The sequence below is a fragment of the Crinia signifera genome, chromosome 5, assembly GCF_055691185.1.
Source record: "Crinia signifera chromosome 5, ASM5569118v1, whole genome shotgun sequence".
NCBI lineage: Eukaryota > Metazoa > Chordata > Amphibia > Anura > Myobatrachidae > Crinia > Crinia signifera.
Window position 1 is genome coordinate 236492254 of NC_139221.1, and position 23745 is coordinate 236515998.

Consider the following 23745-nt stretch of genomic DNA (forward strand, 5'->3'; position numbering starts at 1 on the left):
GGGGTTATGAAAAGGTCGTAGGACGCGTACCGCTGTCGCTCGCCACGCTTCGGGTTGGCGTGGATAGTGGTGCTGTTTCAGAAACACATTCAAACCTGCACACTCATACATCTGAGACAGTAATGACGACATTTTTGGTAACTGTTAACTGGTTTTTAGTTAAAATTTAACTTGTGAGAACTGAGGATAAAAATGATTCAAAGAACATGTAGGTAATCAACGTAAAGAACAGTCCAATATTAGTTAAAAAGTCATGATTGGTGAGAGGAACAGGAAGGAGCTTGTGTGTCGTCACCGCCACCACTTGCAGAGAAGTCGGCCGGCTTGGTGCTTTCATTATCCTTCTCGATCAGGGGGAGCAGGGTCAGAGCATGAAGGATGCATTTGAAGGGGTCCTGGACACCTAAACTCTGCCTCCACATGAACTCCTGGAGGTACGAGTCCAGGTGATGGCGCGCGGTCCCCCTTTGGCGCTTATTGCGCCACTTACAGCTGCCCCACAGGCGCTCTATGTTTTGGGTGTGCACCCCAGTGTCCGGAATTATACTTGTGGTTGACCTTCCCATGCAGGTAACCGGCCTGCTCGAGCTGCTGGGTGTTGTACGCCCTCCAACAGTCTGTGTAGACGGTGGTGCCCGGTTCAACATTGGCCTCAATGGCAGCCATCAGGGTGGCTGCATCCCGCCGCTCCACCGCAGTCATGAAGCACTGCCCGGTCTCCCTGGAGATGCCCCCGAACACCCACTGCTGGGGCAGGAGCCATCCCACGTTACTCTTCCTCTTCACATAGAGGCTCTCATCCACCTCCACGATGTGACCCGGGCCTCCGATCCGCTGCTGAGGCTGCGCCAGCAGGTCCACCGTGCAGGCCTCCCTCATGAGGTTGTTATACTGGACGGCAGTTTTTCTGGAGATGTTGAGCTGGCAATCACAAAACTTGATGCTGGTCAGCTCTTCCGCCCAGCAATAGAGGAACCGGCTCAGGGTCACGAAGCTGAGGTGAGACCCCCGGAACCACTGCGTGGACCTCACACTCACCTTCTTGCGGCAGCTGCAAATGTGGCAGTGCCACATGCACTCTTTGATGCTCAGCCTCATGGGGTGGCCATTGGGGCAGGTCTGGGTCTGCGGCAGGAACTGGCAGGCCTGCAGGAAAGCAACCGCCTCCTCTTCCGTCTGCGGCAGACTAAACAGTGTCAGACGCTCCATCGCCATAGTCAGGTTCGCCACTGCCATTATACACCTCTGTCTCTCACACAGTGCTACTACTATCTGACTACGCTGTCCGCATGGGGCTAAGCAGCAGACTGTGCGCGCGAAGTGCCGGGAGTGTGAATTCAGACGCTAAAAGCGTCTAAAAGCGCCTAAAATGTTAGCGTCTACATTGGGGACACCCCCTTTGGTAGCGGTGTGCCGGGGTGTGTAGTTTAGAAGCCCCGTTTGTGTCCTGTTTACACGCTACATTTCATTACATTACAGCTAGAGTGGCACGCGAGCCTCTGGCAGGCTGCCAAGTTTCAGAGACAGAGTGCACGCGCGGCGGCGCCGTGAAACTACACAAGTACCTCATTTTCATATGTACGTTGAAGCACAGTAGGTGGTTTACAACTGGATGAGGAACAACCAAACTCTGCTATGAAGCTGAGGTTGTGGAAGACAGTTTCATGCTACAGGTGTAGGAGGTTTAAAACTGGATGAGGAACAGTCAAACTTTGCTACAAAGCTGAAGTTGTGGAACATAGTTTCATATTTCAGGTCATACACCATGGCAGGACTAAGCTTAGCAAGGCACGAGGTACAGTAGTTATACTGCATCAGCAAGGTCTTTCCCAGGCAAAGATTTAAAGCAAACTGGGGTTTCAAAATGTGCGATTCAAGCTCTTTTGAAAAAACACACACAAAAAAAGCAATATTGAGGTCCATAGATTCAATGGTCAGCCACGGAAACTAAGTGCATCAGATGAAGACACATGCTTTTTACCCTTTGAAATCGTAAGATGTCCAAAAGTTTTATCTGCTCAGAACTAGCAGAAACCAGTGAGACTCAGGTAAACCCATCTACCATTCGGATAAGTCTGGCCAGAAGCAGTCTTCATAGAAGAACTGCAGCCAAAAAAGCCATACCTTCTACATGGAAATAGGGCCAAATGACTCAACTATGCATGAAAATATAGGAACTGGGGTGCAGGAAAATTGCAGCAGTTGCTCTACTCTAGACTGATGAGTCAACATTTGAATTATTTGGCTGATACAAAAGGCAGCTATTTGCTGAGTGGCTTGAGATCAAAACAATAATGGGTCCTTGCAAGTTAGTTTCTGTATTTCAGCAAATGGAATGGAGGATTTGGTTAGGAATAATGGTATCCTCAATTTAGAGAAATACAGGCTAGTACTTGTCCATTACACCATCAATGAGGTGTCTGACATAATATATATCCATCTGATCGCTCTTTCAGTGTTCACTTCTCTGACTCTACCTCTTCTTCTCTACCACTGTCAGTCATAGTTCCACAAGGCTCAATCTTAGGTCCTCTGCTTTTCTCAATCTATACTTCCTCTCTTGGCAAACTAATCAGCTCTTTCAGATTTCACTATCAATTATATGCGGATGATACTCAAATTTATCTATCAACCCCAGAGTTGTCACCAGTGGGTTTGGGCCTAGTCTTTGAATGTCTCTCTGCCATCTCATCTTGTATGTCTTCTCGCCAAGTCAAACTCAAAATTTCCAAGAACAGTTACCATCCTGATATCTCCATAACTGTTGACAACTCGACAATCTACCCTACCCCACAAGCCCGTTGCCTAGGGGTCATCCTCGACTCTGAACTGCCCTTTCTTCCTCACATTCAATCTGTCTCCAAATCATGTTACGTGCATCTAAAAAACATCCAAAATACGACCCTATCTCACACAAGACACTACTAAATCTCTTATCCATGCACTCATTATATCCCGCTTTGATTATTGCAATAGTCTCCTAACTGGTCTTACCAAGAACAGACTCTCCCCACTGCAATCCATTTAAAATGCTGCTGCTAGGCTGATCTTCCTTGTAAGATGCTCATCGTCTGCTGTTCCGCTCTGCCAGTCCCTCCATTGGTTGCCTGTATCTTACCGTATTTAATATAAAACCTTCTTGCTAGCATATAAAGCTATTAACCATACTGCACCAGCATATATCTCTTTACTTTTCACAAAATATCTCCCATCTCGCTTGCTCCGCTCATTACAAGATCTCCGTCTCTCTTCTGCACGGATCACTAGCTCCCATTCACTATTACAGGACTTTCATCGGGCTGCTCCCATCCTATGGAATGCCCTTCCACGCACAATAAGACTCTCCACTAGCCTTCAAACTTTCAAGCGTTCCCTGAAAACTCACCTCTTCAGGCAAGCCTATCATGTTTAAGTACCACAAGCATAACCCTCTGAGGCACTTATGTATTTTATAGCTTCCCTTCTGGACTTGTAACTTGGTGGGACTGCTATGCTATTATTGGTGCCTGTCCTTGTGTTTCCCTCCTATATCCCTATAGATTGTAAGCTTGCAGCAGGGCCCTCCTACCTCCAAGTCTGTCTGTTGTTACCCAGTTTGTTTTATCACTGTCTACTATTGTAAAGCGCAACGGAATCTGCTGCGCTATATAAGAAACTGTAAATAAATAAATATATATCAGAGTACAAGGATATATAACAGTGCACTGAACAACAGAACCTGTGATAAAAGCAGTTCTCAATAAAAAGTATGTCCAATTCTTTAGAGAACAATGCAGGCCATTTGACCCAGCGGCTCTGTCTCCTAAAACCGTAGTTTTATCCTGTATCCAACAGGTGGGAGATTTTCTAGAAGAATGGAAACGGGCGCTGATAGTGCATGAATCATTTTTAAATCAGATTTCATTTCTGAAACGAGTGGACAGGTAGAGGTATAAATGAACGTACCAACGTTGGCGGTTCTCAATCACCGCAGTCAGACATCATGAATGACGGTGCAATGCACCTGACCGTGGAGCCGGTTACACTCCATCCTCCAAAGCACAGCTGTAGTGGGATTGATCTTGATGCTAGGTCACGCCCCTACGCGTTTCGTATCAACGTCGTCAGAGGGCCCGATGAATATGTACGAAGTGGCAGCATCGCAAGGATCAGTCAGATCTGTGCAATGCTGCCATAAAAAAATATAGAATAAATAATAATTGAAAAACAGCGTGCGGTTCTGTTTGTAGAAATACAGGGGGCAAACAAGTTGGGGTCCCTCCATATTTCTATAACCAGTACCAGCCTCATGGGCCAGTCCTAGTTCCCAAAATACAAGGGACAACATGAGTAGGTGTACCCATACTTGCCTACATTTGAAAACTAGTTTCAGGGAGATTATAGTTGGTAGTAAAATTGGTACTTGTTTCCTAGCACGGCACCACCGATATTAATTGTATGCAATGGCGTTGCAAAAATCGGGTCAATCGCTTGCGATGCAATTGACCCGACCGACCCGATTTTTTACATTGGAACCAATGTTAAATGGTCCCTGAGACCCGATTTTACATTGGCCCCAATGTTAAATGCCCCCCAGACCCCATTTTTCATTGTATGCCCCCCCATTGTTAACGCCATGATCAACGTGAACACGAAGCGTGGCGAGCGCAGCGACCCCGCGAGGGGCGGCGGTACGCATCCTCCGACCTTTTCATACCTCCACTATCCACGTCGGCGCGGAGTTGATCACATAAAGTGTGGCGAGCGTAGCGAGCCACCGAGCCCAAAGCGTGGCGAGCGAGGGGGCACGCATTACTTCAGACGTATTATGCGTCCCCTCGCCACGCTTGCTGCGCTCGCCACACTATAGAAAAACAACTCTACACCGACGTGGATAGTGGGGGTATGAAAAGGTCGGAGGACGCGTACCGCTGCACTCGCCACGCTTCGGGTTGGCGTTCATCGTGGGGTGGCGTTAACAATGGGGGGGGGGGGACATTTGACATAGAAATTACCCATCAGGGTGGGTATACAATCAAAAATTGGGTATGGGGGGCCATTTAACATTGGTTCCTATGTAAAATCGGGTCCATCGCATTGGTCGCATTGTATGCCATTATAATGGCATACAATGGACCAGATTTTACATAGGAATTTAACATTACATACAATGCTTACAATGTAAAATCGGGTCGGTCGCATCGCATACCATTATAATGGCATGCGATGGACCCGATTTTACATTTATCGGGAAACCTCAAAAAAAGTCCAAAAATCGGGTCCGTCGGGTCCCATCGCATACCTTAAGTTAAGGTTTGCGATGGGACCCGATGGGCGCCGTGCTAGGAAACAAGTACCGTAAAATTTTGCTCAGTGCTGCATTTTGGGTGTGTGTCATGCTCCGCCCAAAAGGGCGTGTCTATTTCCATATATGAAGAAATTGTGAACGTGGTACCTAGAAGTGTGGGTTTGTACTGCTACTTCTGAGAGGAATCTTTTAAAATCATTTATATCGAAATGTAGATGAGCCTCAAAGCAGTTAGTAAGAACTACTATACTTGGTAAAGTGCTGGGAAATGGTGCTGCTGATTCAATGTAAATGTATCTATCTCTCATTCCTTTTTTCACCAAAAATGTAACAGTGTAATGTGGGCTAGGTGAAATGAGGGAGATGGCTAACTAATGAGGGAGAGAGGGAGATTGCTATTATTTAAGGGAGTCTCCTTTAGAATGCAGGAGGGTAGGCAACTATTAACCAGGGTTGCCGACCCTCCCGGAATTTCCGGGAGTCTCCCGAAAATCGGGTACCCCCTCCCGGCCCCCGGAAGGGTGGGCAACCCTCCCGGATTCAGGGGAGACCCCCGCTGACCCCCGGATTGCGGCATTAAAATGCCGCAATCCTCGGGTCTCAGAGGAGGGGGCAGAGCTAAAACGGCACAATCGCGTCATTTTAGCCCCGCCCCCTCCACGGAGATCACTGAATTCGCGGCTTTAACAACATGGGGGCGGGGCTTAGTGATGTCACTCGTAACCCCCTGAGCGGCTGCTGAAACTCTCCTCTCCGGGCTTCTCCCGGAGAGGAGAATCTTAAAGTCGGCAACCCTGCTATTAACCCCATATTTTTACAACCAGCACCGGGCCCAAACAACCAGCAGGCTAATGCCACAGCTTGGGGACACTTTTTATACAAGGTCCCCTGGCCAAAGCATCAACCTGTGGCTGTTCATCCCGGGCTGGGACCCTGGGGGAGGAGGGACCTCCAGGCTAGCTACCTCCTGCCCATGCTGAAGCCTGGGGCTTTTGTCTCTCTCCACTTGACTATCTTCCAAGGCTTAGTACATCTTCACCTGGATGTGGAGCTGTGAAGAGATTAGCAGCAGAGCAGAGCCTGGGCTTCTCCATATTACCCATACCCAAACCCAGGGGTTACTAATCATGGCCGAGCCCCAATTGCCAGCAGCTCTCTGCTTGCAATAAATGTTATAATCTTAAATGATTAAAGGTAACATCACGTTATAGTGAAAACAATATACAGATTATAAATCATAATTCGAAATACTGGGGAACTCGCCTATTGTCATCGTATCTCAGCGACAGACATTTCATGTAAACAATCCTGCCCCCAACAAACATGGCGCAGTATGATCCCATGCCGCTTCACGTGACCTGTCGTTGCCGCCCTATGTCGTGTGTCTGTGAAGGGTGACGTAGAAAGGGGCGATTCCCTCACGTTCTCACAACAAATCGCAGCTGAGCCCGAACGGCAGCGGCGTGAAGGCGACAGAGGGGCGACCTGGGCGAGCGGACAGCGGAGCCTGCTGTAGGAAGGAATATGGCGGACGGCGCGGAGCTGTCGGTGTCCGCCTCTGACAAAGGGCTGTTCGGCAGCCTGAGAGCGGCCGCCTGGTCTCTTGTGTACGTACCAGCAGCAAGGCAGCTAGACATAGAGTGAGTGCGCGGCCGGACTCACCGGGTAACGTTACTCAGCCGGCGGGCTGTGCTGTGCAAATAACATGCTTACATAATGACCGCCATTCTGTCACCTGACACAACACATACAGAAGCTGGAAGCTAACTCTGCTAGCACTACAAGTCCCAGCATAGCATTCTGTGACCTATAAGTAACAGAGCGAGAGTTGGTGTCTTCCCATCCCTGTCTGATCTATCTAGCTATCATTCAGATTTCCTGATATGTTATAGAAATATTTTTAATTTCATAAAATGTTGTGTTTTTTTTGGTTGTTTTCTCCCAGATATGTATGTATGTATGTATGTATGTATGTATGTATGTATGTATGACTGATACTAACTTTATACTTTACACATTTGTGTTTGAGTTTTGCACGTTTGATGCTTTGTTCTATGTTTATTAGAGATTAGCAATGCCTGTGACCCACAAGGGGTCTCCTTCCCTGGACATACACCAAAGCCTCAGCTGAAAGCTATTAGTTTGAAGTATTCATTTCTTCTGGGCTGTCACTTGTTCCCAGTCAAGGTGAACAAGTGTCACCAATGGTGTGGTGAGGGCACTTCTAGTCTTGTGCTGTCTTGTAAAGGTCCCTCTTATTTACAGGCATTTCCTATAGATGTCACATGTTTGTAAGGACAAGGGGCTATAAATGCTTGATAGATGTGACGCATATACTCAGACTGTCATATGAGATAGTTGTTATTTGTGTGTGTGTACCGGAGTTGGACTAGTAATTGTATTCAGGAGTGTGATAAACAAGTCCATGTTTATTTTATTCCATAATGGATTTCAGAACTCATTTTATATTTTTATTGTTATTTACTGTAGTTGGATTTTAGATCTTCAGTATAATAACTGCTATAGGTGGAGTAGTAAATATGTTGACAGGAGATATACATGGCATCCTGTCAGTCATAATACCCATCCCAGCATATCCCAGTGGTAAATATGCTGACAGGGGCTCATAAGGCAGCCTGCCCCTAACCCCTACACTGTGCCACCTAACCCTCCTCCATGAGCTCCTGCTAGCTACAGCCCTCAGGATCTTGATGTATTCAGAGTTCTGGTACCAGTCTTTTGAGGGCAATTGAGATGCCAGCGTCGTTGTAGTGAATGCCGGGATGTTAACCTCATCCATTGACGGGACATTTAGATGTATTTGTAATGATGTTTACAGTATTTTAAGCTTGTCTTCTTTAAAAGTTTAAACATTATGCTCAAAATTAAGTTACAATACATTGCATAACTTATTGTTTATTTTTGTTGCATACATAACCAACAGCTGTCTGTAAATGCTGGGGTAAGAAACATAAGGAAGGCAAAAAATTAAAGCAGTGTATATTCTAAAAATGTCTGGAGAATATGCACAAACCTTAAGTCATCTGTAAGATTCTTGTAATTATTTTCCGGTGTGGTATGGGGCTTGACAGGGGGGCCACCGCAGAGATGCCCCTTGTGGGTTCGCTGCAGGCCCGGTGGCTCGCTACGCTCGCCACAGGTTCTATTCTCCCTCTATGGGGGTCGTGGACCCCAAGAAGGGAGAATAGCCCCTATGAGTCGGGATCCCCCCTGTGTGAGCACTGGCAGTCGGGATCCTGATGTCTGGATACTGACTGTCGGGATCCCCACTGTCGGAGGTCATCCGGCACACTCATTGGCATATATTCAATGCCGTGGGCAAGCGGTGACTGCGAGCAGGACTTTTTGCTCGCAGTCACCGCTCACCCTGTCAGTATTCAACTGACCCCCCTCCTTCGCAAATTCCCCCTCGCTCCGTTTTTTGAGCGAGGGGGAATTTGCGAATGTGCCTCCAAAAGCTGCGAAAGCCGAGGCTAATTACAGCGAGTTTGCTGCACTAGCCGCGGCTCTCGCAGTTTAGGGGAATCCTCGCCGTTCTGTGACTGCGAGGATTCCCCCGGAACGTTACATAGTGCGAGTGGCCGGCATTGAATACCTGACATTTTCTTGAAGGTCTGTTTATACTGATTGATAACATGAAACCTATTTTGTTTGTAATTTAGGTATTTAAAATAGCTTTGTTCTATCCTGTACCTATTGTTAAACATCTGAGGGATAATGAATGTTCTTCCGTTGCTATATTTTAGACATAGCTGGCTAAATTGCTTATTCTCGTCGAGGTCTGTCATAATTCTTCTACCTGTTATGTGCTGAGTAAGCGGTGTACATACGTTCCTCTGGTCAGCTTGTGACAGATAAAAAGCATTCCTGGAATACTTGGGCGATTTAACAAAGTGCCCATTGTGTGCAGTCACTGAGTTGTATAATTTTCAGCGTGTTTGAAGCCGGCGGTGTATATTGTACAGGGTGAAGTGATCACATTAGGAACACTCGGGTGAGTAAATGGAGCAGGCATGAACACAAGTGCAGACGAATGCAGGGTGTTTGGAACCATTAAGTTTCAGCCACATACATGTTTCCATGCATTTGCCAGTGGTGTAAAGGGTGAATGTTTGAAGCCAGTGGGGTCACTCCACTGTAGTACTGTTTTACAAAAAATATATGAAAAACTCATGTTGACCTTGTGCCTGTCAACCTCTAGGTTGACATGCATTTTTTAATGTCAATTTGTACTTGACCCCATTTTAGCATACCGCGTTGTTCACTCTGCTACAGCTGCTATCGGTACACTTTACCATTCCCAATCAGAGTATATGTATGACAAAGTCGTCGCCCCCCCCATCCCCTTTCTGCATCCCTCCACCGCTTACGTGAGCAGTTGTCTGTACCTCCCCATATTTGTCCCCTTGGTATTTCGTATGATCCATGCCCTCATGCCCTATTTAAATTATCACTTTTATATTTTATTTTTAATTTCAAAGGTACTTTATTCTCAGAACTCTGGACAGTTATTATGACCCTGTGTATATGAAATTATGTAAAGGAAAAGTCTCAATTGGAATATCTAATCAAAGGACATTTAAAAAATGTATAGATTTGTTTTTATTTTTAGAACCGCTTCACAGTCCATAAAACATGTGGCCTATATACATTTATTTACATGTTCAAGCCTTGAAAATGCAGAGTGAAGGCTACAAAAACATTTAAGCGTAATGTTAACAATGTGCCAAAATATGTATGTAGGTCACAAGCTGTGTCTATGGTTCTTTATCACTTTTAAGATGTTTAGGTGAAGTTCATTGCCACACTAGTAATATTGCAACATATACTTTCATCACCTGAGCTCCTTTATGCGTTTCCTTTTTTTTTTTTTAGTTTCGACTGAAGTTTTTAACCTGCTCATTCCAGGAGGCCCGTATTTGGGGAACACTGTTTATTTTGCAGCAAATTTTGCAGAGTAACCTTCTCTGGGGTCCTCCCATGCAATGCCTGAAACAGCTATGATTTATGGCATGTTGAGTACAGACGTACCTTTGCCACTGTAATACATGTGTAAGCTTTTTATTGCTAATCCGTTTTGCAAAGCTGTTCTGGCTAGAAAGCGAGTTATCAGTACGACTAAAATTAGCAGATCTTGCTTAAGTAAACTACAGTATGATGGGGCCTACACATGGGGCGATGCTAGAACCAGGGCCGTTTCTAGACAATTTAGCTCCCAGGGCAAAGGAATAAAATTGCGCCCCCCCCCCCCAAAAAAAAATTAACATGACATAGAATAAATTGCACGCGCCAGAGGCGCGTGCGCCGAAATAGGGGCATGGTTTATTTTTAGAAGGGGTGTGGCTTAATACAAGGGCGTGGTCTAGCAGGAAAACAATTACCTTACATCTCACCTTTGCAACCTGCATGTCCAGACATTGGTTACCGCAGGAATTGTCATTGTCCTCCCGCACTTTAGTTGGCCGGCTGAAGGCCACACAGTGACATAAAAATATAAAGGCCACACAGTGACCTAGTACGCCTCACAGATCAAGGCCAAACAATGACAGGCTACTTAAATCATTATACACTATTTATCCGTGATGCCAATTACACATGATGCCGCACACAGTGATGACAATTACACATTGTCGCACACCGTGATTATAATTACACATTATGTCGCACACCGTGATGACAATTACACATTATGTCGCACACCGTGATGACAATTACACAATACTCTACACACCGTAATGCCTATTACACATTATGCCCCACACGCCGCTGCCGCACAACTCATGCCGTTTACTAATATGCCCCCACAGTGCCACACATATGCCCCCACAGTGCCACACATATATGCCCCCACAGTGACAGCTATGCCCCCACAGTGCCACATATATATGCCCCCACAGTGCCACATATATATGCCCCCACAGTGCCACATATATATATGCCCCCATAGTGCCACCACAGTGCCACACATATGCCCCCACAGTGACAGCTATGCCCCCACAGTGCCACAGATATGTCCCCAGTGCCAGATATGCCCCCACAGTGACACACATATGCCCCCAGTGACACACATATGCCCCCATAGTGACACACATATGCCCATACAGTGCCAGATATGCCCCCACAATGCCACATATATATGCCCCCACAGTGCCAAATATGCCCCTAGTGCCATAGATATGTCCCCAGTGCCACAGATATGCCCCCACAGTGCCAAATATGCCCCCACAGTGCCACACATTCCCCCAAAGTGCCAGCAGCACAACTCACTATCCAGGGGCGTAACTAGCAACTTCTGGGCCCCATAGCAAAATCTTAACTGCCCCCCCCCCCCCCCCCCTTCCCAATCGTCACTACAATACCCCTCAGACAGGAGAAAGAGAGTGATTAGACGCAGGGGAAGGGGATGGAAGTGTGTGTGGAGGGGAAGAGCAGGAGAGAAAGAGGGATGGAGATAGAAAAAGGTGAGGTGAGAGGCAGGTGGGAAGGGAGCAGGAGAGAGACAGTCAGAGAGAAGATACATGGTGAGGTGGGGGAGAAAAAGAGAGAAGGTGGAGGGAGGAGTGAGAAAGGGTCTGGGGAGGAAGGAAAGGAGACAGAGAGCAGGGCAGATATAATTATGTACAGTACCTCCAGCATATGGGGAGGTCCACCTCATCAGTGCCGGGTCTCCAACTGCTCCTCTCATGTTGTGCCGCTGGCCATTAATGCTGTCACTATGTGGGAGACCGAGCTGTGTGCAAAAGACCATCTCTGGTTGACAGGCTCCTCTCCGACTGTTCCTCTGAGTGAGTCACAGCAGCGGCAGCCTGGCTCCCGGAGATGGTCTTTTGCATGCAGCTCAGACTCCCAAACACCAGCAGCACAGGGATAGCGACTTTCGCGCCGGGGCTGGTCACTAGCTGGAATGTGACGTCTAGCCCTGGCAGCATCAGATAGATGAGAGGCAGTGTAGTGATGATCATCAGGAACTGGCTTCCTGATTGGTGAACCTTGCCGCTGATGAGGGGTGGGTGCGCGCCGCACGGGACAGCGTCACTGATACAGACTGTTCTTCCCCAACACAGTCGGGCGCCCCGGCTGTGTAACAGGTGGACAAGCCGTGCGGCGCCCCGGGCTGCTGCACGGCTTGTCCGCCTGTAGAAACGGCCCTGGCTAGAACACTCAGATTGCTCAGCGATGTGTGCTAAACGATCTGTCAGGGCCTGTGTTCTCCGGTAAGAACACTGGCACTGACTGGCGATCTGAATACATTTATCCTTCATGCAGGGAATTGCAAGGGTCATTTTCTAAGCAATCTTGTCAGATCCCTTACAAAATGGGCTGAAATGGCATGTGTAGGCCCCATGAGAACTGGAATTCAAATAGGAATGGCAATTTTTGTTGTTTTTGCATCACAAATAATTCAAATGCTTTTAGAAAAATTTAATATTTGTTTGAAAATTACTGGTTCTAGGATGGGTTGCAGTAAGTTTTCAGGTCTGCAATAAGCAGAAAGTGTTATGCTTACAAAGTAAACATTACATTTATGCAAAGTATTCTATAGACGAGTATATGCAACTTTGCAGCAAACCACTTGGAGAAGCAGCTGGACCAGTCCGAATAAGGTCTGTCTTCTACACGCTGAAGATCTGAAATGCAGCTTTTGAGTTACTAAATAAAAAATCTTGTGCTTAATTTGTGGGAACACAGATAAGCTGCAGGGGGCCAGGTCTGGCACTGACCAAGCTCCTGGATGTGTTCACGGGCCAGAAAACTTAAGTGTCCTGGACTTGTGGGCAAGGTGCAGTGTTGCAATGCAGAAGAGCACCACAGGTGCAAGTTCTTGGAAGGTGCCTAAAAATTATTGTCGGCATTGTGAGGGTACGAGGTTCCTCAATCACTCAGACACCGAGCAGATGAAACCAGAAGAATGGTTTATTTTCCACAGCACGCACAAATAGACAATAAACAGTGGCAAAGGTAAATTGCAGAGTAGAAAGATATTCAGGTAGCAGGCCCAAACAGACAGTCCTTGTATAGTCACAGTCCCAGATCAGTTCCACAGGGCAAACTATCACTTAATCCCCACAGCAGTGATAGCATATAAGTCCACACAATACCTAGACAGAGCATAACCTCTTAGTCCAGGACAGTCCATCAATTTCTCCCCCTGGCTTGTGTGCCAGTCATTTTAAAAACTTCCTATTTCCCACGCTTCTCCATACCATCAGTGGGCTTGCACTCAATCCCTATTGGTGGATTCAAGTCAGGTTTATCCCCCCTCCCAGGTACTGCTGCTGCCCATCTGCTTCTGCCCCCTGCTGGGGTCGGTTCCAGAAAGTCTGGAAGTGGCCAAGATATGCATAGCAGAGTCAACACAATATACAAAACACAGTCTGATTACATTATGTGGTGGTCACCCCCTGTGGACAACCTTCCTGTTGATAGTAGGGGAATTTGATCACCCCCTGTGGTGATTGTCCTTCAGCTATCCCCCTCATGTAAACAGCAGGAACAATAATCGGCTGATTACATTATGGGCTGATCACCCCCTGTGGTGGCCGGTTCCACAAAGTCTGCTAGAGCCCAGAGGTTTACAAAGAATTGTAAACCCCCCTGTGGAGATTGCCAATGGTACAATGCTTACATGAATAAAGTCCTGGGAAATACAGACATTACATTTGAGGTGGGATTATACAGCCTAATAATATATGATCTGGAACTACACACACATATAGGGGGTATATAGACATATATGGAGAACAAGAGGGTACCGACGGACTAAAATAGTACATTAATTACTACACCTAATAAAATATAGTAATTACAGATTTACAGTGAATCTGATAACCTCACATTCCTTCCCCTACTATTGTAGTCCCGGTACCCAGCTGTTCAGGAACCAATAACAACCTGGAATAGCGGGATGCAGAGCCGAGAATCTGGGGTTTGGATATACCACCTGAGTCCCACAGGGTGACATCATACCAAACCCATCTTGTAAAAGGCGGCTGGTTTGCAGAACCAGCAAGGGCATGATTACAGTCTAAGTCATACATTGGAACTAACAAGGGATGTAGCGATTCCTCTTCTTCGGATTCTGGGTACCCCCCCTCTGCAACATTGTAACCTACTAATACTTTTGCCTCGGGCACAATGGGGCAGGGACCACTTTCCACCTCCCCCTCTTGCCCAAGGACCAGGGGCCAAACAGCAGGCCAATATAGGGGCTCTGGCCCTGGCACTTCCACCACCCCGTCATGTCCTTCCTCCCCCACACCCAAACTAGGGGCATGGCAAATTTCAGTCCAGCATTTGGTCTCAATGTCCAGGGCTGAGGAGGGACCCTCCATCACAAACAATTCCGCTGGTGGCTGCAGGACAGGCTGTGTCAGCTCTGTCCCCTTAAAAGCCAGATGCTCACCTGCAGCTACTTCTGCGCACAGCTCCTTCTCCGCGATAGCCTCCTTCCCCAGCTGAGTATGCTGGGCAGCCCGAAACACGACGTCATCTGGGACTGGTGGGCTGGTGGCCTGGATGTTGTCGGATACTCCTCTAACCACGGTGATCTCCTCCTGGACGCAGTCCTCATAGATCCCCTGGCAGCCGGTTAATAATTCTGCATCTCCCACCTCAGCAAAAGGGAAGCTGTAGCGCAGCTCCTCCTGAATAACCTCCTTCACTTTGGGGATAACCTCCCCCTGCAGAGAACACTGAGCAGCTTCCTCCCTAGGATGGGGGAGAAGCAATTGCAAACGGTGCCTTTCATCACGCCCCCTGCGACACTGATCTTGCCATGCTGGGGTATCCAGGAGCCCCCGATCAATCGCCTCTTCCTCTGCCACCACGAAGCACTCCTCCAGACACTGCAATTGTTCCCACACACTCAACTGTGCACCGAAATGGAGGATCCATGCTCGATAATCAGCAAAGGCATTTGTAGGATCTCCCTGATCGTGAAGGATCTGCTGAAGGAGTTCCCCGCGAGTGCAGGATCGGATGGGTATACCTCGCAGCTGACCTTCTGCTATCAGCTCCTCCATACTCATTTCTTCAAGGGCAGTTAGGGGCCCCCCTGACAACGACCCTTCTCTTGCAGTAACAATTAATTCTGTGGCAGACCCCTCGGTTGTCTGCCCAGATTGCAGTAGCCCCCTTCTAGACCTTTCCTCTGGTTCTATCTGGGGCATCAATGTATTCTGGACTTGTCCTTCAGCCTCAGAATATTGTCCTCTTTGTAGCATCTGGGTAACTGTAGCAATCACTTCCTCTGTAAATTCTACAAACTCTGGCTCTCCCAACAGATTCCAAGAGGTGGCCTCACCTTTACAGTGCAGGAATGCATCCCCCAGGTAACACAACTTGTCCTGTATGCTGGATACTCTCCACCCGCTGACCATCTGCTGAGCGTCTTCCCAGTACTTCCAGATATAATGCATTTTCCTGACAATAAATAACAGATCCGGCTTCCCAGCCTGCCGATACACTGAAGAACCTCCATCCCTGAGCTCCTCTGCTACAGGGGTCTTGAGGCATCGATTTTCTTTCCTTGGAAACATTTTCCCTTTCCACAGGAATGACACCTGCTCACTTGCAGAATTTCACCTTATTGCATTTTCCGTTTCCTTACATATGGTCTGATCCTCTGTTCTCTGCGCTTTCTGTGCTCGATGGTTGGTGTCTGAATGATCCCACTGTCGCTGCCGCCAAATGTGAGGGTACGAGGTTCCTCAATCACTCAGACACCGAGCAGATGAAACCAGAAGAATGGTTTATTTTCCACAGCACGCACAAATAGACAATAAACAGTGGCAAAGGTAAATTGCAGAGTAGAAAGATATTCAGGTAGCAGGCCCAAACAGACAGTCCTTGTATAGTCACAGTCCCAGATCAGTTCCACAGGGCAAACTATCACTTAATCCCCACAGCAGTGATAGCATATAAGTCCACACAATACCTAGACAGAGCATAACCTCTTAGTCCAGGACAGTCCATCAATTTCTCCCCCTGGCTTGTGTGCCAGTCATTTTAAAAACTTCCTATTTCCCACGCTTCTCCATACCATCAGTGGGCTTGCACTCAATCCCTATTGGTGGATTCAAGTCAGGTTTATCCCCCCTCCCAGGTACTGCTGCTGCCCATCTGCTTCTGCCCCCTGCTGGGGTCGGTTCCAGAAAGTCTGGAAGTGGCCAAGATATGCATAGCAGAGTCAACACAATATACAAAACACAGTCTGATTACATTATGTGGTGGTCACCCCCTGTGGACAACCTTCCTGTTGATAGTAGGGGAATTTGATCACCCCCTGTGGTGATTGTCCTTCAGCTATCCCCCTCATGTAAACAGCAGGAACAATAATCGGCTGATTACATTATGGGCTGATCACCCCCTGTGGTGGCCGGTTCCACAAAGTCTGCTAGAGCCCAGAGGTTTACAAAGAATTGTAAACCCCCCTGTGGAGATTGCCAATGGTACAATGCTTACATGAATAAAGTCCTGGGAAATACAGACATTACATTTGAGGTGGGATTATACAGCCTAATAATATATGATCTGGAACTACACACACATATAGGGGGTATATAGACATATATGGAGAACAAGAGGGTACCGACGGACTAAAATAGTACATTAATTACTACACCTAATAAAATATAGTAATTACAGATTTACAGTGAATCTGATAACCTCACAGGCATCTTGTAGAAGGCATTGGTTGGCATACAAGGTACCAGTGTTAGTTTACTGCTGCACAAGTGGTACGTTAACTACATGACCAGTCTTGGCCACAAAAAGAAAATATTTGCTTGGCAGTACTACACTCATGCCAGAATGTCTGTGGTGTCGCACCTATGACTGGGGTCCACTGGGCTGACTGTTGTTTTCTATCAGAGTGGAAATCCAAGATTTAATGCCACTGATTATCTCATAAACAGAGTTTGAGTGACTGCCATCAAAGCTGGCCAGAATGTTTCGGCACCAAGTCACCCAAGCTTCCTTTTGCTCTTAAGTCAACAGATGGAATACTCGGCGAGTAGAAACCTTGTTCAGGCCAAGCTTTTTGTGGTGTATCAAACAGCTAGATACTAATGAGATCCCTATCTGGTTTTCTTTCTTTAAAAAAATAAATATATACGTATTTATTGACAATAAAAATAGAAAAAAAAAACTAATTTCTTCATTGTATTCAGGTAATAACATACAAAAAGAAATGACTAGCGTAAAATAATAGTTTTTTAAATACACCAGTTATTCTCACATATAAAACAAAAATTGCTGTATGATTATCTAATACATAGTAAAAGCAACATAGACAGAAAGGTACAATAAAATATAATATATGCAATAAAGGTTATGGGATCTAAAATGTTATCCAAAAAATAGAGGGCCATTGCTAACCTCTCCAGATTATAACGGGACGTATTCATCAGCGCCTCTTTTAGAACTACAGACATATGTTGAAGATATGGGAGACCGATATCAAACCACTTTCCTGTTCGTTTCTCTTTACTTCTGGAAGCCTCTGCCCAAGCCATAGAAAACAGGAATGTGACTCTAGAATGCACCAAGGACAATGGAATTGGGTCAGGAGTTATCCACTGTGACAATATTGTCTTTTTTTGTGGCTGCTGCCCTATCTGCTTTTCTAACTTGTCCACAGTCACCCTGGCGTTCATTTAATATGGCTTGCATAGCAGCAACGTTGTCCTCGGTGGACACAGGTTGGCTGCAGTGCTTCTAGTCTTATAGGGAACGTCTCATGCGGACATTCTGAAAACCATTCAAACGCAGTATTTTGGTGCTTCATCCCCAAAAGCAACTTGCAGTCAGTCAAAATCCTCCTGCTGTCACAGACCGTAGTAGCAGCAGCAGAGCATGGATCTCCAGCAGCCTCTGCTGAGCACCATAATTGGTTTTTGAAGGAAGTGAACATTCTGGCCTCTTTTGGTGTGCAGTGCTACTTATATATGATTCAACACCATTCACGACCCCCCCACCCCCCCCCACCCCACTCAATTGGATAGGCAGAAGCTTTTGCTAAACTGCACTGTGGCCACAGGACATATGCAGGATGGGTCCTGCTCTTGGCAATCTGCAGGTTGGATCACATAAGAGATCCGGTCTGAACACTGATGAAAAATGTCATATATCGTATGCTTTTGCAATAACATTACACTTATTCTTTACCCAAGGGCCGGCTGTTCTTGGAACCACTGACACCATAGGAACAAAAAGTACTACACATTTCCTTTTATATGATGCAATAAGCAATACTGTTAGAATAATTTCAGACAACATTGACACATCTGAAATTTAAAGATCTATGAGATACACATGAAAATGAAGAACAGAGTGGGTCCTACTCAAGAGCTATACAGTGTATTCCAGGCATGTCCAAAGTCAGGCCCGGGGGCCAATTGCGGCCCGTGCTGTCATTTCAAGTGGCCCGCAGCCTCCAGCTGGAAGCGGGCAGAGCATCAGATGTGGCAAGCACAGGACACTAAAGGTGGGGCCCCGGCGAGCGCACCTTTACCTTGCTGTCTGCTGCAGTGAGGAGGTGCCGGCCGCCACAGTCAGATGTGTTTGGCGTCATACCCCTGCTGCTGCAATCGTATATCACCCTACTCCACAATTACAGTGACAGCAGTGTTTGGGGAGGGGGGCAGCAAGGGGGAAGCTTGCTCCCGTAACATGCAGAGCGGAGGAGGGCAGCAGTGGGGGCCCAAGCATCTCCTATCCTTGTAGTGCCTGTTTTGCCTCTCCTTCCTCTGGCTCACACAAGGGGCTGGGAAACATACAGAGAAGGGAGGGGGCAGAGTGGGTGACCATTCTGATGTGATTAATGATTCAAAGAATGACAGGCTGAATGGTCGGCCCCCACACATTTACCCTTCACCAAATCTGTCCCTCGTCGCAAAAAGTTTGGACACCCCTGGTGTATTCCCTTGAAAAGCACCTCTTTACACTGACTCGTGGGCATATGATCTGGGTACCACTATTGTAGAAAATAGAAACCAACTGCTAAAATTGCTGTGTGAATGGTCATGTGACCAGTTTTGTGTTCCACAAAGAAGCTTCTAGTATCTACTGAATCAAGTTTGATAGAGGGCATTGAAAGCTGGTTTAAAGACAAATTAACATATTTTATTTTTATTTAAACGAGTAGTTTAATGGAAAAGGTTTTCCTTAAAGCGTGTTCTTATTTTCCTGTACAACACGGACTAACATTGGTAAGGATTATTACGCATGTCAATCACATGGGAGCACTTTTGGCAAATATGAAATTCCAAATGAATGTGGAATTAAAATGTTTAACAGAGTGAAAACTCCATTTAACCACATCCATTTATTAGCTATATACCACTTACAGTCAAGGTAAATGGTTTAACCAAACGGACCATTTTAGATCCCTACTTATACTACTTTCACATCGCAATTGCTAGGTCGGACCCGGGACTCGGACAAGTACTTTCACACTAAACCCAGGTTGCCCATTATACATTGGGCGACCCAATTTCACACTTTTATAACCTCTGTTGACCAAGCAGCAACCTGGCAATAAACCAGGATAGGGTTCCAATTTGAAAGGGGTATTAGTCCAATGTGCTTCTGAAGCACAGCATATAGGACCACCTGGGAGCCACCAGCAGACTTCTTCAGCTATCCATTAGGCAAATTAGCAAGTCTCCTGGCAATTAACTCTGTGAGGAAGGTTATTTGCTTAATATTGAGGCTATTATGGGCGTTTATGGTAATGAGGCCGTGACGGACATGTGGTGGACGGGAAGCTGACATCACCGGATGTCAGCTGCCCAACCTTTCCTTGCACAGAGCGCCCGCAGTTTAGAGTGACTATATAGGTCTCCCTGAACTACGTGCGCAGGAGAAATCGACGACCATCGAATAATTTCTCCCCGCGTGCGAATGGATGATTATGTAAATCATGCATTCCCAGACGGGTGGGGGCGCCAACACTGCGGGCGGAGGGCGGCGTCTGATGGACTCGCAAATTTTCACAGCCTTGTCTGAGTCAATCACAATAAGGTGCAATGTTTCATGGTCTCTCCAAAGTGGATAATTCCCTTTTCATAACTAATATAATATTTAATTTATTTAAAATCTAAAAAAAAAATTCTTTCTTAATGTATCCAGATCCCATTTAGCCTTTCACACGTAAAGCTCACTAGGAAAATCTGGTGCATAGGTTTTTGGCAAGACAAATAAACTCCGTACTGACCATTCATAGTTGCAATTCTGGGAAATACTTCACTGCCAAAAGTTCTTCGAAAGAATATCTGGGAATATGACCTTGTACAGACTGTTCTGCGGTTCCTAATAATCATGTTGTGTGTGTTGAAATCTGCTGATTTTATGTAAACATGAACACATTGGGAAAAGCCTTTTAGTTTTATTAATCTAAAGCAAAGGTTCTGTTATCCCCAAGACCTGAGAGCCAGCAAAACTGTATTGTGTTCAGGGTTCGCAAATACTCGCTATAGCGAGTATTTTACCCACTTTGGAGCACCAGGGACTCATTTTTTATGAATGGCTGGGTCCCCTGGGACCCAGCCATTTTGGCGTGCACGCCGTGTTAATGTGTGACAAGGGCAGAGGGATCTGTTTCCCCCTCAGTTGTGATGCGACCGTGGAGTAGACACAGCGTGACGGCCGCTTCACACATCTGCTGGGTGCGAAAATGAAAGGGTCCCTGTCACCGCAGAGTCTTAGGCAGCAGTGCATGGAAGCCGCGTAAGCTGGCTCCTGCACTGTGCCTAAACAACAGCCGGCTGGAGCCAACACCAGAAGCAGCTGCTCAGCAGGGGAACAGCGCTGCGGCTGGTGCGAGGACGGAGCATGAGGAACTGACACCAGCATTGGGGGCCAGAACCAGGGAGGTGTGACAGTGAGGACGGAGCAGACCCAGGCAGGAAGTAGAGGTAAGAGGGGTGCGTGGTCCATTTAGCAGGCTGCTTGGCTGTGTCATGTAAGGGGATTTATTGCTAGCAGGACTCGGGCTGCAGACTTCCCTCCTCCTCTCCTACCTTGCGGTGCTGCTCACTTGTGTGTCCTTGTCCCCTCCTCCAGGCTCTGAAGTTGCCCATACACGTTACAGTTATTGTATACAATATTGTATACAATATCGCTTCTCATCCGATCTTGGTTTTGCGATGACATCAGATGAGATGAGATCTAGTACAAAAAGTACATGCTGCACATACTTTTTGTACTAGATCTCATCTCATCTGATGTCATCGCAAAACCGAGATCGGATGAGATGCGATATTGTATACAATAATTGTAATGTGTATGGGCACCTTGAGTGCTGGCTGTTAATGTCCCCTCCTCCCCTCACTGCACGGCTGGCAGAGAGGCTGCAGCTCACCAATTAACTCTTAACAGGCAGCTCACCAATTAACTCTTATCTTGCCACAATAGCCACAGTTTTGGGGTGCCCAAATCTATGTTTGCTTACCCCCAAAAAATAGGCTCAGGCTGGACCTTGGCTCAGGGTATATGCCATATGGAAGAGATGAGGAGGCTTCTGTATGTGCCATGCTGGGGAAGGGGAGAGGAGGCTATATTCCATAGGGACCCAGAAAAGGTCAAGTAGGACCCCGATTTTTGTAAGTGAGGGGTCCCAGGGACCCATAATTTTGGGGGGGTTTTCGCGATCACTGGTGTTCAAAGTTTGTTTTTGTCTTCTATATATGCCTTTTGTGCCAATGTTATATAACGGTAGCACTGTTCAGTTGTGTTAAGCTGGTTACACACCAGACTGGCAAACGATGCAATTTTGTCAATGATTTCCCTTGAACTCCCAGACAAACTCTATAGTATATACACACTGTGCAGACAAATGACCAAACGATATATTGTGCATTATTTGGTCTTTATCGATATACAGTAACTGGTATAAATATGGGTACACACTAGATGATTTTATTTCTTTTTTTTGTACGGTTTGTTGTCAACATCGTCAAGTGTGTACACACTATTGCAAGTTCCCATGAGTCATTTGCCGTGTCTATTGCATGTGTGCTACTTAATCTGGTGGTGATGATATTTAGCACACAGGGCCTGATTCTGGTTTCATTCGGACCCTTTTCTGATGGTGCAGGTCTGCCTGTGGGTGCATATATAACGTGCAGAGTAAAATTTGGGTGAGTTATTTTGTTTCTGTGCAGGGTATATATTGTCTGCTTAATTCTTACCCTGCAATTTAGATTTCAGTTTTATCACACCCCACCTAAATCTATCTCTGCACATGTTACATTTGCCTCATCTACAGTGAAGCATGGTTGTGCCCATCTGCAAAAAAAAATTGCAGCCTTGCTAACCGGTCTGAATTAGGCCCTTAGTAACTGCCCTCATTGGAGGGGGGGTTGTGGTTCAACTGTATTTGTTGCAGCCCCCAGTGCAGCAATTCAATTGTTATGCGGTTCAGGTGCCCAGCCGCCACAGAGGTCACACTTTTTTACCGCACAGCCTCCTGAGGTGCGTAAAAAAATGTACAAGCCTGACAGCCACCCGCTATTTTCCCTCGTGGGGGTCCACGACCCCCATAGAGGGAGAATAGAATAGGTGGCTCGCTACGGGAGCCACTGTGCCCGGAAGGGGCTTTTATGCGCTCGCCATGCTGTCTGAGTCCGGTTGGGCTAATGACTGCTGGTATCCCGACTGTCTGAACCCATACCACACCCGATTGAACAAGCTCCTCTTGCCTTGCGTAAGACCTACAACTTTGTGTGTATGCAATTGTCAGGGAAGCTACATGATATTTTATTGGCATGTGCAATCTACAGTGAATAAAGGAATTGTCCTTGACCTGTTGTGAAACAAAAGCAGTGGCTGTTATTTATGAAGTTGCACGTACTCCACAGCTCGCTCAACACTTCACTGCAAAATAACCGCATGGAATGAAGGTATATGGCCAAAGGTCTCATTGCGTTTTGAATCTATTAGAAATTACAGTAAATGTGTCATCGTAAATTAAATAAGTTAAATACCTGGCCTTGCGAATGTGTTAATATATTTTACATGTCTGTGTTGTCACTGTTTGCAGATCCATTTTTAAATATTTTCTTTAAAAATTGCAATTTTGGTGAATTTTCAGGATGGCTGGAGGCCACTAGATGGGAGGGCTGCTCTTCTCCAAGTAGATAAACTTGCTCTGCGGGGTTACAAGGGTTAACCTCTCGTGTAAAAGGGCACCCAAAACAGCACCATTGAATATACTATATGGATCATAACTTGGACAGTCAATGTAACGACCACGATTGGTTGACACATGACAAGTTTGACATTGACAAAAGGTCAACACAGATAAAAGTTGCCTGAGTCAGAATCTGCTGACTTGGACACCGTATAAGTACCGCATCCCCTTGCATGGCTTGTGTACTTGCCATGTCTAGGAACACTATTAAAATCTAAAGGGGCGTACACACGGAGGGATTTTG

General features: G+C 46.4%; 1 protein-coding gene across 2 annotated transcripts in view; it reads left to right on the top strand.

Annotated features, from left to right (window-relative positions):
* The first annotated feature begins 6702 nt into the window (after positions 1-6702).
* ABHD5 (abhydrolase domain containing 5, lysophosphatidic acid acyltransferase) overlaps positions 6703-23745 on the top strand; it is a 42730-nt gene continuing 25687 nt past the window's right edge. The window contains exon 1 of one of the 2 annotated variants that reach the window (XM_083188681.1): positions 6703-6927. In XM_083188681.1, coding sequence (XP_083044807.1) covers positions 6812-6927 — 116 coding nt within the window. In that variant the 5' untranslated portion in view covers positions 6703-6811. The remainder of the gene's footprint in view (positions 6928-23745) is intronic. The other variant, XM_083188682.1, reaches the window with a different exon arrangement.